Consider the following 17,346-nt stretch of genomic DNA (forward strand, 5'->3'; position numbering starts at 1 on the left):
AAGAATTCACGCACAACGGGAATGTTTTCAATGCCCTCGAGAGGTGTAGCGTCAATGCGTTTAAGGCATAAAGCCTGGCCTCGACATTCCGAACCAGATGAGCATCGTAGCTAATTATTTCATCAGAAGGGTGTAGCAGATGGACGGTCTTGGTGGCGCAAACGATAGAAGCAGTATGCGCCTTTAACCAATCCATTCCCAGAATGAGATCAATGCTACAGGACTTCAGTACGATGGGAGAGACAAGGAATTCCAGTCCTTCAATTTCTACAGGGACGTCGTTGCAAATCATGGAGGTTCGACATTGGCCCGCAGGGGTGTGCACTAATAGTGAAGCATTCATGTCCTCACATTTAATGTCGTGCAAGCATGCAAAATCTTCTAACATGAATGAATGCGATGCACCTGTATCAAATAAAACGGATGCTGGTACTGAATTTACGAGGAGTGTACCCATCACAGTAGCAGGCTGGTCTTGAGCTTCATTCAGATCAATGTGGTTGGCATGAACACGGCCATAAGACTTGGCATTGTTGTTGCGGGCCTGGTTGTTCCCACGGCCAGTTGCTGGAAGGGCCAGTTGATTCTGTTTCTGGTTGCATTCCCTAGCACGGTGCCCTGGTTGTCCGCACCTGAAGCACAACCCATTCTCGGGGGTAGGAACAGGAGCTTGGGGTGGTGGAGCTGGAAGCCTCGGCTGCCTGGTTGGAGCAGCCGGCAGACGAGGTGCAGCATAAGACTGCCTTGGGGCAGGTGCAATTGGACGGTACATGCTGTTCGGGATCCATATCTTACGTTTCTGCGAGGGCGGGCCCGAAGATGAGCCCGTGTCACGGTTGCGCCTTTGAGAGCTCTGGTGTTCTTGCAGACCAGTCTCGACATTGATGGCCTTGTTCACCAAGGTGGCGAAATCGGCAAAGTCATGCACTAGAAGTGTGAGCTTGATGTCAGCTTGAAGGCCTTCACGGAACTTCTCCTGTCTGCGAGCATCAGTTGCAATGTCTTCTTCAGCATAGCGGGATAAGTCCAGAAACTCCCGCTGATAAGCTTCCACAGTTTTGTTGCCCTGTGTGAGGTTGCGGAACTCACGCTTCTTCCTGTCCATGACTCCCTGAGGAATGAAGCGGGCACGGAAGGCAGCCTGAAAGTCTGGCCAGGAGATGATTGTCCCAACTGGCAGAGTACGCCTGTGGCTGTCCCACCATTGCGCTGCGGGTCCCTTTAGAAAGAATGAAGCAAAAGTGACATAGCTGGCAGGGGCTACATCAGCAGACTCCATCTCATAGGTGATGTCACGGAGCCAGTCATCAGCATCAAGCGGCTGGGTTGAGCTGTGGTACACACTTGGGTTGAGGCGTATGAAATCCTGCAGAGTGGTTGTGTTTGGATGCTGGTTCATATTGGGGCGAGGAAACTGAGCCATCATGTTTTCCATGAACTGGCGATTCATCTCAAGCTGTTGGATCATACCAGCCATGTACTCAGGCGGTGGTGGGAAGTTGCCACCACGACCACGACCAGCTGGTCTAACCATCCTGTTAATATATAACAGGGGTAGTTCAGTATTGAGAAATTTGCATAGACAAGAGTCATTCATGATGAAACATGCATAATGAAAGGAGCACGACAGATACCACATAGATAGTCGGCATAACTTACAAAAGGGGTCGGACATAGAGTTCAGTACACAGAGTTCAGTACATATATTAAGTCATCATAGGCGGCACGCAGGCTCGCGAGTGCATCTAAGACTAATGAGCAAGACTACATCAGTCCCAGGAGGTACTGTGAAGGTAGCTGTAACCTGGCAGCTGGTAGTGAGGCAACGGATAGTCCTCCACGTCAGTGGCCTGGGGGCCGCGGATACTCTGGTGTAGAACCCGACGCTCAGGTGGCAGAAGAGGACCAAGTGCGGGAGAGTAGCCTCCCACCTCTGGCCATCCGACACCGTGGGGCATCACGGTCCTGGCTGGGTAGATCGCAGAACGCGGCAGCTATCCAGACCGGACAAAGGGGTGCAACCGCGTCAGAGCCCTGTAAAGGTGCTGATGAGTGGTGTACAACTCGTGGCGAAGAGCTCTATTAGCTCGGTCCAGCCCATCAGCATGCAGAACCAGGCGCTGATGGTGGAAGGGCTCTCGGGTGATGGTGGAGTAGGCGGCAGTGTAGTATCCCTCCGCACCAACGTCAGATGCGATAGGAATGTGCCTGAAAGGGGAAGTGTCCAATGCCTGATACTCTCCACGAAGACGTGTCAGAGCAGCATGAGCCGCATCGTGGACTGCCATCTCGATGGTCACTCCAACACCATGAGCGGTGTGCAGCACGGTAGTGGACTCATACTCCCGAGAGTAGAGGTGGACGATGGCACGGTACTGCTCCTGGTTAAAGTCCTGGTACTCCTCGTAGACGGTGTACTCAGGGTGCCAGCGATAACCCAGATAGGTCATCATATCAGCTAGCACAGCAGGTGATCCTGAGGCACCAATGGCCGCAGTGTGGCGCACGACCTGCCTCGTGGGTTCCATCTGAAAACAAAGATGTTTCAATGGAGTCAAATGACAACATGGGCACTATTCAAAATGCTATCCTACAGAATAACTATGGCTTATCCAACTTCGGGGTGAACGTGGTAACGGGATCCTAATGTTAGAGTTAGTAAATTCGCTTAACCCGAGTAGAAAAGAGTTCAGAGTCCCAGAGTAAAGGTCGAGGAGTAAAAGATCCTAGTACCACCCGATGGCGACGTGGGCCCGTAAGGCACACAGCCAAGTTAGTAGAAGTTTTTGTAATGTCTAGACTCGACTTTGGCCAAGGAGTGTGGAAGGGGGATTCCTACAGGCAGTCGGCTCTGATACCAACTTGTGACGCCCCCGATTCAATCGTACACTAATCATGCACGCAAATGTGTACGATCAAGATCAGGGACTCACGGGAAGATATCACAACACAACTCTACAAAAAAAATAAGTCATACAAGCATCATAATACAAGCCAGGGGCCTCGAGGGCTCGAATACAAGTGCTCGATCATAGACGAGTCAGCGGAAGCAACAATATCTTAGTACAGACATAAGTAAACAAGTTTGCCTTAAGAAGGCTAGCACAAACTGGGATACAGATCGAAAGAGGCGCAGGCCTCCTGCCTGGGATCCTCCTAAACTACTCCAGGTCGTCATCAGCGGGCAGCACGTAGTAGTAGGCACCTCCAGTGTAGTAGGGGTCGTCGTCGACGGTGGCGTCTGGCTCCTGGACTCCAGCATCTGGTTGCGACAACCAGAATGGAAGGAAAAGGGGAAAAAGGGGGGAGAAAGCAACCGTGAGTACTCATCCAAAGTACTCGCAAGCAAGGAACTACACTACCTATGCATGGGTATATGTGTAAAGGGCCATATCAGTGGACTGAACTGCAGAATGCCAGAATAAGAGGGGGATAGCTAGTCTTATCGAAGACTACGCTTCTGGTCACCTTCGTCTTGCAACAGGCAGAAGAGGGTAGGTCGAAGTCCTCCAAGTAGCATCTCCAAGTAACATCTCCAAATAGCATCACATAGCATAATCCTACCCGGCGATCCCCTCCTCATATCCCTGAGGTAGAGCGACCACCGGTTGTATCTGGCACTTGGAAGGGTGTGTTTTATTAAGTATCCGGTTCTAGTTGTCATAAGGTCAAGGTACAACTCCAAGTCGTCCTGTTACCGAAGATCACGGCTATTCGAATAGATTAACTTCCCTGCAGGGGTGCACCACATAACCCAACACGCTCGATCCCATTTGGCCGGACACACTTTCCTAGGTCATGCCCGGCCGCGGAAGATCAACACGTCGCAGCCCCACCTAGACACAACAGAGAGGCCAGCACGCCGGTCTAAACCTAAGCGCGCAGGGGTCTGGGCCCATCGCCCTGAGCACACCTGCACGTTGCGTGGGCGGCCGAAAGCAGACCTAGCCTAGTGGCGTTCCAGTCCAATTCGGCGCACGCCGCTCCGTCGCTGACGTCTGAAGTGCTTCGGCTGATACCACGACGTCGGGATACCCATAACTACTCCCACGTAGATGGTTAGTGCGTATAGGCTCGTAGCCAACTCAGATCAAATACCAAGATCTCGTTAAGCGTGTTAAGTGTCCGCGAACGCCGAACAGGGCCAGGCCCACCTCTCTCCTAGGCGGTCTCAACCTGCCCTGTCGCTCCGCCACAAAGATCCACACAGAGGGCCGTCGGGACAAAGGTCCTTTCAGCCCCCAATCCGTGAATCACTCGCGGGTACTCTTCGAGCTGACCCGACTTTAGTCACCATCTGTATAGTATGTATGTAAGTATAGTATATACCCGTGATCACCTCCCGAGTGATCACGGCCCAATAGTATAGCAAGGCAGACTGACAAGGATGTAGGGCCAATGATGATAAACTAGCATCCTATACTAAGCATTTAGGATTGCAGGTAAGGTATCAACAGGTGTAGCAACAATGTCAGGCTATGCATCGGAATAGGATCAACGGAAAGCAGTAACATGCTACACTACTCTAATGCAAGCAGTATAGAGTAGAATAGGCGATATCTGGTGATCAAGGGGGGGGGCTTGCCTGGTTGCTCTGGCAAGAGAGAGGGGTCGTCAACTCCGTAGTCGAACTGGGCAGCAGCAGCGTCGGTCTCGTAGTCTACGGGAGAGAAGAGGGGGAAGAAACAATGAATACAATGCAAACAAATGCATATCGATGCATGACATGACAAGTAATGATGCTAGGTGCGCCCAATCGCGGTAGTTGGTGATACCGACGAAGGGGGGAAACATCCGGGAAAGTATTCCCGGTGTTTCGCGTTTTCGGACAGATGAACCGGAGAGGAAAAGTTGCGAGTTCGATAGGTTAGTGGTGTGTGGCGGACGAACGGACTGCGTATCCGGAATCGTCTCGTCGTTCTGAGCAACTTTCATGTTGAAAATATTTTAATCCGAGTTACGGATTAAAAGATATGGTTTTTAAAAGATTTTAACAATTTTGGAATTTAATTATTTATTTAATTAATTCGAAAAAATGTATTTATGACGTCAGCATGATGTCATGCTGACGTCAACAGTCAACAGGGGTTGACTGAGTCAACCCTGACAGGTGGGTCCCGTTCGTCATACATTGTTAACTAATTAACCTAATTAAGTTTAATTAACAGTAGTTAATTAGATTAATTAGTTATTAGGTTAATTAATCAGGATTAATTAGATTAATTATTTACTAAATTAATTAATTAATATTTTAATTATTATTTATTTATTTTTTAACGTTCTGGGGTGGGACCCTGTGGTCAGTGGCACTGAGTGCCCAGTCAGCATTGTTGACCACGGTCAACGTGGTCAACCGAGTCCAGGGGGGCCACGGGCAGCGACCCAGAGGCGGGCCACGTCGGTGCCAGGTCAGCGCCGGCACCGGAGCAACGCCGGTGAGGCCATCCGCGGCGGCCGAACGCCGGAGATGGCCGGAATCGCGCTATGGCGCGCCATTCGAGCCCTGTTCGGGCGCGTTCGAAGGGTGGGGCTGGGCCGCATCCAACCGTGATGGTGGCGCGGGCCGTAATGGCCGGAATCTTCGCCGGCGGCTAGTGGAGGCGGTGGTGGCGTTCGGGAGGTTGCGGGAACGGGGCTACGGGGCGCAGGGGGCGTGGCCAGGGACGGTGCGTTGGGGCGGACGAAGCGAGGCCGGGGCGAGGTGGTGGGGGTTCAGGGGAGGAGGAGGAGCGAGGGAGGCCGGTGGCCACGGCGAGGGGAACGGCGCCGACCAGGAATGGGCGCAGGGCGCTGGGCGCCGCCGGGGCGGACCCGAGCGACGGCGGCATCGATGCCGGAGAGCGGGGCCGGGTGGCACGAGGCCAGAGGGCGAGCGGGCGACGGTGGTGGCCGGGGCGCAGTCACGGGAGGTCGCGGGCGCGGCGGATCCGGCGACGGGAGCAGAGGGGAGGAGCGGGGCGATGCTCACGGTTGGGGGGGAGGCGTAGGGTCTAGACATCGTGCTCGGGGGCGGTCGGGGACGACCGGCGAAGAGGAGGGCGGGGAGGCGTCCGGCGGCGACAGGGCGGTCCGGCGTGTGGCGGCGGCCTCCTCCCGATCCAGATCGGGGGGGGGGAGGGAGGATATTTCGGGGGGAAGTGGGGGAGGCTGACGGTGGGGAGTGGGGGGGGAGTGGATAAGGGAGAGGAGTGGGGGGGGGGGACCTGGGCCGGCCTGGTTGGCCCGATGGCCAGCTGGGCCGCGGTCCAGCAGGGGGGGGGGCTTCCCTCCTTTTGTTTTTTTTTCTTTTTGGTTTTCTGTTTTTCTTTCCTTTCGGTATCTTCTTTTATTATTTCTTTTCTGTTTAAATCATTTAATCCATTTAGCCATTTTATAAAAATATGCCTGTTGCACTATAATTACCCTGGTAATATTCGTCAACCACCGAACAATTTTATTTTAAATTTTGAAAATTTTTATTGTTTTCATCAATTTGAATTTTGAATTTGAACGGTTTCGAATTATTGCGAGGATAGCAACAGTAATCGGGATGACGTGCCATGATTAGCGTGGGATTACTGTAGCAAGATTATCCGGGCGTTACAGGAGGGAGAGGGAGGCGCCAGGGCTTAGGTATGGTTGCCCTCCCTTCCCCCACTATATATAGGGCCAAGGGAGAGGGGGGAGGCGCAGCCTTGGCCCTTCCTCCAAGGAAGGGTGCGGCCAAGGGAGGAGTCCCTCCTCCCCAAGGCACCTCGGAGGTGCCTTCCCCCTTTAGGACTCTTCCTTCTTCTTATCTCTTGGCGCATGGGCCTCTTGGGGCTGGTGCCCTTGGCCCATACAGGCCAAGGCGCATCCCCTACAGCCCATGTGCCCCCCCGGGGTAGGTGGCCCCACCCGGTGGACCCCCGGTACCCTTCCGGTGGTCCCGGTACAATACCGGTGACCCCGAAACTTGTCCCGATGGCCGAAATAGCACTTCCTATATATAAATCTTTACCTCCGGACCATTCCGGAACTCCTCGTGACGTCCGGGATCTCATCCGGGACTCCGAACAACTTTCGGGTTACCGCATACTAATATCTCTATAACCCTAGCGTCACCGAACCTTAAGTGTGTAGACCCTACGGGTTCGGGAGACATGCAGACATGACCGAGATGACTCTCCGGTCAATAACCAACAGCGGGATCTGGATACCCATGTTGGCTCCCACATGTTCCACGATGATCTCATCGGATGAACCACGATGTCAAGGACTTAATCAATCCCGTATACAATTCCCTTTGTCTAGCGGTACGATACTTGCCCGAGATTCGATCGTCGGTATCCCGATACCTTGTTCAATCTCGTTACCGGCAAGTCTCTTTACTCGTTTCGTAACACATCATCCCGTGATCAACTCCTTGATCACATTGTGCACATTATGATGATGTCCTACCGAGTGGGCCCAGAGGTACCTCTCCGTTTACACGGAGTGACAAATCCCAGTCTCGATTCGTGCCAACCCAACAGACACTTTCAGAGATACCCGTAGTGCACCTTTATAGCCACCCAGTTACGTTGTGACGTTTGGCACACCCAAAGCATTCCTACGGTATCCGGGAGTTGCACAATCTCATGGTCTAAGGAAATGATACTTGACATTAGAAAAGCTTTAGCATACGAACTACATGATCTTGTGCTAGGCTTAGGATTGGGTCTTGTCCATCACATCATTCTCCTAATGATGTGATCCCGTTATCAACGACATCCAATGTCCATGGTTAGGAAACCGTAACCATCTATTGATCAACGAGCTAGTCAACTAGAGGCTTACTAGGGACATGGTGTTGTCTATGTATCCACACATGTATCTGAGTTTCCTATCAATACAATTCTAGCATGGATAATAAACGATTATCATGAACAAGGAAATATAATAATAATCAATTTATTATTGCCTCTAGGGCATATTTCCAACACTAAGACCTATGCAATTTACTGGACTACTATTGTGCAATTTTCTTTTAGAATGAATACCAAGGAGTAAATTTTTGGCTCCGTCGCTGGTGGTGCCCCTTGTTTCAAAGAGAGGGGGCGGGTTATTCACATTTAATTTGATGGCCAGAAGCAAATTGAAAGCTAATCAGTGGTAATTAAGACCCCTAGGGGTATGTAAATTCACTTTTATCTCAGTGCCCTAGTTTTTCTGTATAAGTTAGATGGACAAGGGAGAAAATGGCCTGGCAGCCAACAATTCTATGGTTTGCCATGTACTCCGTATGTGCAACCAATGGTGGAGAGGCAAGATGGCGTTGAGAAATAGATAGCTTTTTTTAGCAAATACTATGAAACAAATTACTTGTTTTGAGGCAAGTGAAATAGATTACTTGGTTGACAGACAAACATACTGTAGTGGTACCGGGGCTTGGGCCAAATCTCCAGCCCAACTCCTATTTGACGCCCTAAACGTCTGTTAGAGTGTCTTTTGCAACTTGGCACACCCTCTAACCCGCCACGCAATCCTGGGCTGGCCCATTCATTTTTATATTCTTTCTAACCTTCAAAAGATATAGGAGTGTGTTGTGGGAGATTCGAACTCCAGCCCTCCATGTTCAGTGCCGACGCCCGACGGCGCTAAACACTGTGAGCATATTTTGTTGTGCAATCTTACTTCTTTTTCTCTTGTTTGTGACAAATGTAAGGTTAAAAAAAGTGTCATGTTTCCTGTATGATTTTTCTTTTCTTGGTTTTTTTGTTCTATATATGGCCGTTTTTTCTATTATTTTTTCTTTCTTTTTTGTTTTCTTTTTTATTTCATCAACTTTCTTCAAATTTGTGAAATAAATCCTGAAACATGCGAGCATCAGGAATTGAACCCTAGTGGGCCGAGAATACCACTGTCCTCCTAACCATCCAGCCACAGGTTGCTTTGCACTTCTTACCAAAATCTAAAGAAATAAGGCTGGCTTAGGAGTTAGGAGTGGTTCAACCGGTAATCCATAGCTGATACGAGCACATATTGCTTCTGGGTGAACAGTAAAAGCAAAAAAAAAGTAAACAAAATACACATCAAAGATGAAAAAGTTTTCTAATGGCGTGCAAATTTCTTGGTGATTTGACATCGGGGGAGCTCGGGACAGAAAAATGAAAATCGTTGCTCCAAAATCAAGAATTTTTAACCTTTCTCAAATCGCCGATTGTTCCTTTTGTCCAGAGCTCCTCCAATGCCCAACCGCCGCGAATTTTGCACTCCTTTAGAAAACTTGTTCATCTTTGATGCAAAGAAAAGAAAAAACAGATTTTTTTTTATGTCCACTGTTCATCCTGGGGAGCTAGCACCGAAACAAGGTCATAATGGTTCAATCTGTTATCAAAAATTTACCATTGACAAAACCAGAACAAAAATATCACAGCTTTTCTGAAAGAAGAAGCTCAAAGCAGCTTATCTGAAAACCACGACTATGCATTGTGCACAGCAGCGCCCGATGACAAAAATTCCAGCACTTTGGTGATGTTGACGGTGAAGAAAACAAGGGGCATAACTTGGCCTGGAAGGATCTTCATGCTACCAACCACAGAAGGTATTTGGCTTCTGGCATCATTGCATCATATTACATCTGTTAGTACTATGCAGTAACATAAGTAGCTCATCCTTACGGATATAGCAGCAACCACAGAAACAAAATGAGAAGAGCAAGATTTAACTTGCCTACTCAGAGAATGGCAAGCTCCACGACAGAGATGGCGAAAGAGGGCATATGTAGCATCATCAGCATGGTTAGTAAGCAGTCAGTCTATCATGACACAGTGGCACCCCCTTGTACATTTATTTTCAAGTGTACATTACATGAGTTACCCTCAGGAGCTACACCGCATTTCCTCAACTTCTGGGAAATATACAGGGTCTACAACAAACGACGGCGAGCAACAGTTCGAAAACAAAGACCGCCATGCTGCTCCACACAAACATGGTCCATCTCCAATGCCAGAGTACTCTCTTGAGCAGAGGGAGCTCGGCCTCCAGCTTTATCGACGCGTCATAGATCTCTGGGATGCCTGCACCAGTTGCAAACTCGGCTCGTTGCTCGAGCACCATCCTTACTCCTGTTATTGGCTTGAAAGCCTCCTTAATGCCCGTCATTTTTAGTTTGATAACCTGAGATTCAGATGAATAGCCGGACAAAAGAGAAACACTTTGGAAAAAGGTTTCTATGAAATGCATGTGGACGCTCTTGAACTTTAGCATGCATGGTTGACTCGAAGCCGTGACCACTTTCCCATCTGCAGATAGAAGCTCTGCCCTCACCTGAACTCAGAGGAAGAAGGCAAAATCAGATGGAGAGGATATTAGTGCTAACTAGTACTGAGTGTAACAAATGTTGTGCATATAATTTTGGACAGATACAGTTATACACTGATAGCTCTGTGACAGGAACGATCTATATTGCGTATGCATACATACTATGAATTCTAAACTCATAAGTTTGAAGAAAACATGAATTGGGTATATAATGCTTTCACATCCTTCAAAAGTATGGCACATTCAGTTGGAAAGAAGGACATTTCATCATGAAAATGAACCGTGGAGCAAGAAACAGCAAGTTGACTTAACTCTCTTATTGATATGCATATGGCTGTATCTGGTTGAAAGCCATATGCACAGGCATACTCAGTTGTAGCATGTTTTGTTAGATCTTTGAGAAAATGTAATGACTTCATAGCTTAGTCGAACAAATAACATAGGCTGCCTGACACCGCATGCACTGCATCTATCCCACCAAACATGTTTTAGATTCACTAATTGACCTATCCGGCCTGGTTTTGCATGTCAACAATCTACTTTCTAGTCTCATATCCATTTGACGTTGTCATGGATTATATATCTCATTCCGTTGAGCCGCTTATAAATATTTGGATGTTTGGCTAGCTGTTCTTTTCATAATCAAGTTACATACAGATGCATTATTGTGTTCCTGAACATATGATGTGAAATGTGAGAGCAAAACAGAACTTATCTAGCTTTGTTCAACTTTACAAAACAATGTTGGCCCAACCTCCTTATCACACAGCTTTACAAGTAAGCACAGTAAAGAACAGCAACTACAAACTAATTCTCGGACCATCAATTTATATCACATATACAATAAATTTCTTCAAATTCAGAACTATGCCTCCTAAGCTTGGTAGCCTTTCCTAATCAAAATTATTGCTGACATCTCAATGCACAACAGAGTTGCAGTTAATAACTTCTTATTTATCATGTATTGTCCAAAGTTACATGATGAAAGACATAAATGGGCAGGAATCTAATTTGTAACCATCAGTTCATTTAGCCACACTTCAATGCGGTATACTCTGTTCCCTTGATAGCTAAGGCATTTTTCAAGGAAATTATCATGTCAAACTACTTTGACAAGGACCAGCAAGAAAGGTACCTGGAAAACCCCAAGCCTCCTGTTGTAATCCGACTCGGGCAGCGTCAGCAACACCTCGAGCTGCATCCGCTGTTGCGGCGGCACCAACCGCCCCACCGGCACAAATGCCACAGGGCTCGGCTTGGTGTAATCGAAATTCAGGTTCTCTGTCACCTGAACGGGCTCCTCCACCACTTTCCCCACCAAGACCCCCCCTGCCGTGAACGCCATAGCGAGCATCATGCACAGAAGCACGCAGACGTACATGGCCCAGAGCGCCCCCCAGAGCAGCCTCGCCACCACGCGCGGAACCCCGTCCCCCGCTCCGAGCCACGCGCCCACGGCGCCGGTGGCCTGCCCCGCCACCCCGAGAGCCCAATCCCTCGCCCGCTGCGCCGAGCCGAGCGGGTCGGTCACGAAGAGGAACCACCATTGCAGCAGCCGGAAGGGGAACGTGAGGCAGGCGACGAGCGCGCTGACCTGGAACACCACGGCTTTGATGACGAACACGGCGAAGGACTCGAGGAAGGCCGGCGGCGCCGTCGCCATCGGCCTGTAATCCGGCGCCGCGGCCTCTGACTCCGCATCCTTCTCGTCCACTTCCTCCTCGGGGACCGCCGACTCCGCATCCTTCTCGTCCACCTCCGCCTCGGGGGCCGCCGACTCCGCACCCTTCTCGTCCACCTCCGCCTCGGGGGCCGGCGGCTCCGAATCCTTCTCGTCCACATTCGCCTCGGGGGCTGCCGGCTCCGAATCCTTCTCGTCCACATTCGCCTCGGGGGCCGCCGGCTCCGCGTCCTTCTGGTCCACCTCCTCCTCGAGGGGAGGGGGAGAACGGGGCGCGCTGGTGGCCTCGGAGGAATCGGAATCGGAACCGGAATCGGGCTTGGCCTTGCCCGTGTCCTTGCCCTTGTCGGGCTCATCGGCCGCGGTGACGGAGACGGAGACGGTGACGTTGGAGTCGGAATCGGGCATGGCCTTGTCCTTGTCGGGCTCATCGACCGCGGTGATGGTGGACGCGGCGGAGGCCGAGGGGGAGACGGGGTCGTCGGGCTGCGTCAGGATTTTGGCGCGGCGCGGGCGGCGGCGGAGGGTGGAGGAGGACGGGGTGTGGGGTGAGGGAGGGGGAGGGGGAGTGGGGAGGGCATCGGAGACGTCGAAGAAGTCGGCTTCGGAGGTGGGCGGTGCGGAGGGCGTGGCGGCGGGGTCGTCGGCGTCCATCGGAGGGGAACCGGATGCGTGGCCGGGGAAGGGGGCGAGGAGGCGCTCGGCGGTGCGGGGGCATGGACAGGTGGAGGATTTCCTTGGAAGGAATCGTGGGCGGTGAACGGTGGGGGAAGGCGGGCGGGCATTTTGCAGTTACGCCCTTGTAGATTGCACTTTTCTCCCTCGTAATATCTGTGTTTTTCGGATGGCTTTACTCCCTTTGCCCTAACCATTTTCTTTACTGCACACTCTCTCCGTAAAAAAATATAAGAGCGTTTACGCATCCGGTTCCTTCCAAGTAATAATTATATTTTTCATGTTGTTAAATTTACGCACTTACCACTTTTGTTAGAAAAATTATACTTACCGCTTTGTTTTAACTAGCCCTGACAAGGTGTTGCGAGGATCGAATGCCACATTGATCGAGGCATCGAGGACATTGCCCAGGTAGGACACCATTAACCATGGTTGAACCAAAAACTTTGAAAAGAATGACCTACTGGTGCGGGCACACATATATTGGTGCGGCAGAAAAAGAGGGAAATTCACCAAGATGTCTTCGAGGGCGGTTGACTCGAAATTGCATCAACGTTCGAGAGTTGTGAAAACATTTGACTTTGTGGACCATGCGTCGGAGCTTAAAGTCATGAAATAAGTTGGCATAATATTAATCTATAAGAAAGACCTCACATGTGACATATGAGAGTAGTAATATAAACTTGTACATTGATGCAGCATGACAGATTATAGGTACAAAAAACTAAAGATGCAAACGAATTACTCCCTTTGTAAAAAAACATAAGAGCATTTAGATCACTGGCTTTTATTTGTTTACGGAGGGAGTACCATGCAAAATCTGAGACCATGGTATGCAATCGGAACTACTCCACGCACGATACTACTGCACGACCTTTGCACGACGGGTGAATCCAGTGGCCGATGCCTTTTTCATTCATATGCATGTGCGGCTAGATTTCAGCATCGTGCGTGGATCGTGCGATTTCTGTTGTGTGCATAGCAGGACTCGTATGCAATTAAACAATCACATTTACTACCAACTTCGGCCACCTACCAATGCAACATAGATTAACCATAATTGCACAAATACAATACTGCAATGCATGTAATAAAATAATATCAATTTAGGATACATGTACAACAAGTACCAACTTAAAAGAATTCAACATTAATGATAACTAGCGAAATGTCTGTGTTACCATAGAATAATAATAAAAACTGCACATAAACACTGATTTGGGAGGCGAGTGATGACATGAATGCATGAGGGTCAAAGACGGGCAACAAATCGGATGTCAACCTAGGTATCCATGGGCTCCACCTCTAGCCCACACATAATTCACCGTCGGAGCGACTACTTTGCATTTAAGAATGATTTGAACTGAATGAATCCATAAAAATTTAAGAGGAAGTATCTTGGAAGCTTTAATCAAAAGAGTGCCACGACCAAGATTCATATGAGATGCATTTTTACAACAAATTTCCATGGGATTTTTCACACCCGCTATAAATTATTTCTTACACTCATTTTGAATCAATTTATCGAAGTACATGATATTTCTTGGATAAAAGTACATGCACCAGATGAGCTTGATTCTTTATTGTGGAAAATAATTTGGAAGGGTCGGAGAAACAACACCATATAAATTTACATGACATTCTTATACAAAGCATTGTAAACATTGAATCAAGTCAACCAAGACATTCAAATTTATTTTGATAACACATATAGTCTTTTGTTTCTCTGAATCATCAGGTGTATGAGGCACTTGCTCGATTTTGGCAGATGGGCGCCCTTACGTTTTACAAGGTTTTCTGGACCACATGCATCTACGAAAAACAATTAAGTTAGGTCAATTTCCCGGGCCTTTAGATCTATTTAGGTCAATGTTCCTATCCTTTGAGTTTGCTTTGAGATGCGTGTTTGATTGCCACGTGGTGAGCGTGTTGAAAATATGCCCTGGAAAAATAGTAAAGTATTATTTATTTCCTTTTTAATTATTGTTGTATTTCTATGATATAATTGCAATGATTCTTGAATGAGAGAGCTAGTCGTAAACTCTGTTGCATATGTGAAAACATACACCAGATAGATCCCTAGTATTGGCTCCAAGACTAGCTCATGTATTGCATACTATCTTGTTTTACTGATCATGAGCATTGTTAAAGTAACAAGGATGCCAACAGTAGTGAAAACATGTTGTTGGTTGAACAATGGTGTTGGACAAACCGAATACTTGTGTTATACTACGAGGAATCGTCACTTAGTTGTCGATATTATCATATTATGTGTTAACATTACTTACGTCCTTAGACCATGAGAATATCGTAAGCCTTCATACTGGATAGTTACTTTGAGGCTAGCAAACAGCTTATGGGCAAATCCAAAAAGCATGTCAAGATTCTTGATGATTCAAGACTGGGATTTGCTCCTCTGACGATGGAGGTACTCGCTAGGCACACTTGGTAGTACAGTATGCATCATCGTCCGACCAGACACAAGCGTGATAATGAGCATGTGGATACTAAATATGGAAACAAGAAAACGAAACCAAAAGAGGAGCGAGGATAACTTGGTATTGTATCGATAAAAGTCTCGCCTCGGGTTTTGTAAATATATCACAAAGCAAAGGGAAGTATATGCGGAAACAAAATGTTCACTCGATAAAAATCTTCGTATAGGTGCGCAAATTAACATGGGTGTCCAGATCTTGCTTTTAGTTATTAACTCGAAGGTGTACCGGGTCATGTCCGCGTATAAATGAGCCTGTAGGACCACACACTTAACTACTAATTCTCTTGGCGATCTCTTGTCCAGAATGACAAAGTGTTTCCTGGCAACTACTTCACTATGTGTGGATACCGTAGAGTGGTCGTCTATTTCGACTCTAGATGTTTGAGAAATTCTCGCGGCTGGCAGGTTTAACCTAGCTGCAGCAATCGATGAATTGATCACTTGCAGTGCAACAAAGATTATCAAATATTCCCGTAAGAATGTACAGTGATAGATCGCCATAACTTACCTGGTAGTTCACCCGAACCAATAAAAACAGTGTAAACATAAATTCTGGCGTGTAGAACGATAACTCCAAGGTGATGCTAGGCGTCTAGCGTCGCCTGACGATAAAACCCATGATTGCCCCCCTTCCGAGCCGTGTGAAGGCTGAAGGATTCACCCCCAACTGTTAACGTCACTCCTCCCACCCAAGGAACATGCATTAGTTGCCAAAAAGAACGTAAACACATACTCTTCTGAACTTCCTATCGTTATGCCTACGCCGTTCTTGTCTAAACGACCACTGGTGAGGAAGGAGATGAGATCCCCTGTGGTACATAGATTCGTGAGATCTTTGCAGCAGCGCACCCACATCAACGCCTTGGGCGCTTGCAACAACTGTGTGGGACATCGACTACTAGCTACTGATACACGTCATGATCTGGAGGCATGAGAAGGAGGCGGGAGGGGGAGGCGAGAGAGGGCGTGCTTGCAGCATGATGGTGCAACATGGCGAGTTCTGACTGCTAAAGTGTCGTGATTTGGATCGGGGAAGGAAGGGAGACGAGAGATGTGAGAAGCGCCACTATGGATAATGGAAGAAAAGAGAGGAGACGGAGATATTTCTAGAGAAATGAAGATGTGATAAAGTCACATGTGGCCCCACGGGCTACGTGTCGAGCAGACGATCATCACACCGATTCAAATCATTTTTCGTAGCTTTATCCTAATTAATGTGATTTTCCAACTGTCTTATTCATTGTGACGATGCTACAAAAAATTAGTCAAAATTCTTGACTCGAAAACAAAGAATTTGGCATGCGGACCAAAAGGTTTACCGTAATAATATTGGCGGACATTCACACCAGAAGTCCAATCCTAACAAACGTCCTTACAATAGACCTATCCAGATCTGACGGCTGCATTTTATTTGCCAAAGCCTCCTCACAAAACTAAACAACTGCCATGGCAGTTTAAAATACCAATCTTGCCTCACCCAATACATATAAAATTCCATTCAGGGGGTCGCAAATGTCATCCTAGCTAACAAACCGTCGCCAGCTATTGGGGTCCTAGATTTAGGATCCTAATAAGTGCCACACGTTGACATGAACATATGACAAGTTCGAACGTTTTTTATGGCAATTTTAGTGATGCGAAGATGATAACTTTAGTTGTCAAGCATGACAACTTCCTTTTTGGATGGAAAGTTTTAATTTTTTTTGTTTGTTCTTTCTTTTTTAATGACAATTTTAGTTGCAAAAAATATCATGACCGAAGTGCTTCATGCCACACGTGTGGCACTTATCATTTGCGTAGATTTATCCCAAGTAGTGTTAATTTCTAACTGTCTTTTTATACAGTGTTGGGATAATTTTCATGTGGTGAAAACATTTTTCCAACTCGACACAACTAGGAGGCAGTTCTCCAGGGTGCAACCGGCGCATCCGGAAAAAGGCAGGGTCGTTCCTGCAATTCGGCCCGGGAATCCTCCCACGTGTCGGCCACGCCAGCGCGCTCTCGGCCGCGTGTCGTGTCATCGCGTCGACGTGGAAAAAGCAAACAGACAGTTGTTTTTTGAGGCAAAGCAAACAGACAGCTCCAGGCGGCCGCGGGCGACATCCGGAGTGGACCTGCAGCATTTCGTTCGTGGGCTAGGAAAACATACGCCCATTTTTTAACTGGAAAACAGAGGCCCGTTATTCTGTCTCACCCTGGACATGGTGCCTACATGGACATGCATTTGCCT

At 48.2% G+C, this 17,346-nt stretch overlaps 1 protein-coding gene across 1 annotated transcript; it reads right to left on the minus strand.

The window, feature by feature from the left end:
* Positions 1–9,758: 9,758 nt before the first annotated feature.
* LOC123104564 (seipin-2) lies at positions 9,759–12,701 on the minus strand. The gene is made up of 2 exons (XM_044526439.1): positions 11,399–12,701; positions 9,759–10,269 (listed from the first exon to the last, which is right to left on the minus strand). The coding sequence occupies exons 1-2, from the start codon at positions 12,596–12,598 to the stop codon at positions 9,844–9,846; spliced, it is 1,626 nt and encodes a 541-aa protein (XP_044382374.1). The 5' UTR covers positions 12,599–12,701; the 3' UTR covers positions 9,759–9,843.
* Between the last annotated feature and the right edge of the window lie 4,645 nt (positions 12,702–17,346).

Source organism: Triticum aestivum, chromosome 5A, assembly GCF_018294505.1.
Source record: "Triticum aestivum cultivar Chinese Spring chromosome 5A, IWGSC CS RefSeq v2.1, whole genome shotgun sequence".
Classification (NCBI taxonomy): Eukaryota; Viridiplantae; Streptophyta; class Magnoliopsida; order Poales; family Poaceae; genus Triticum; species Triticum aestivum.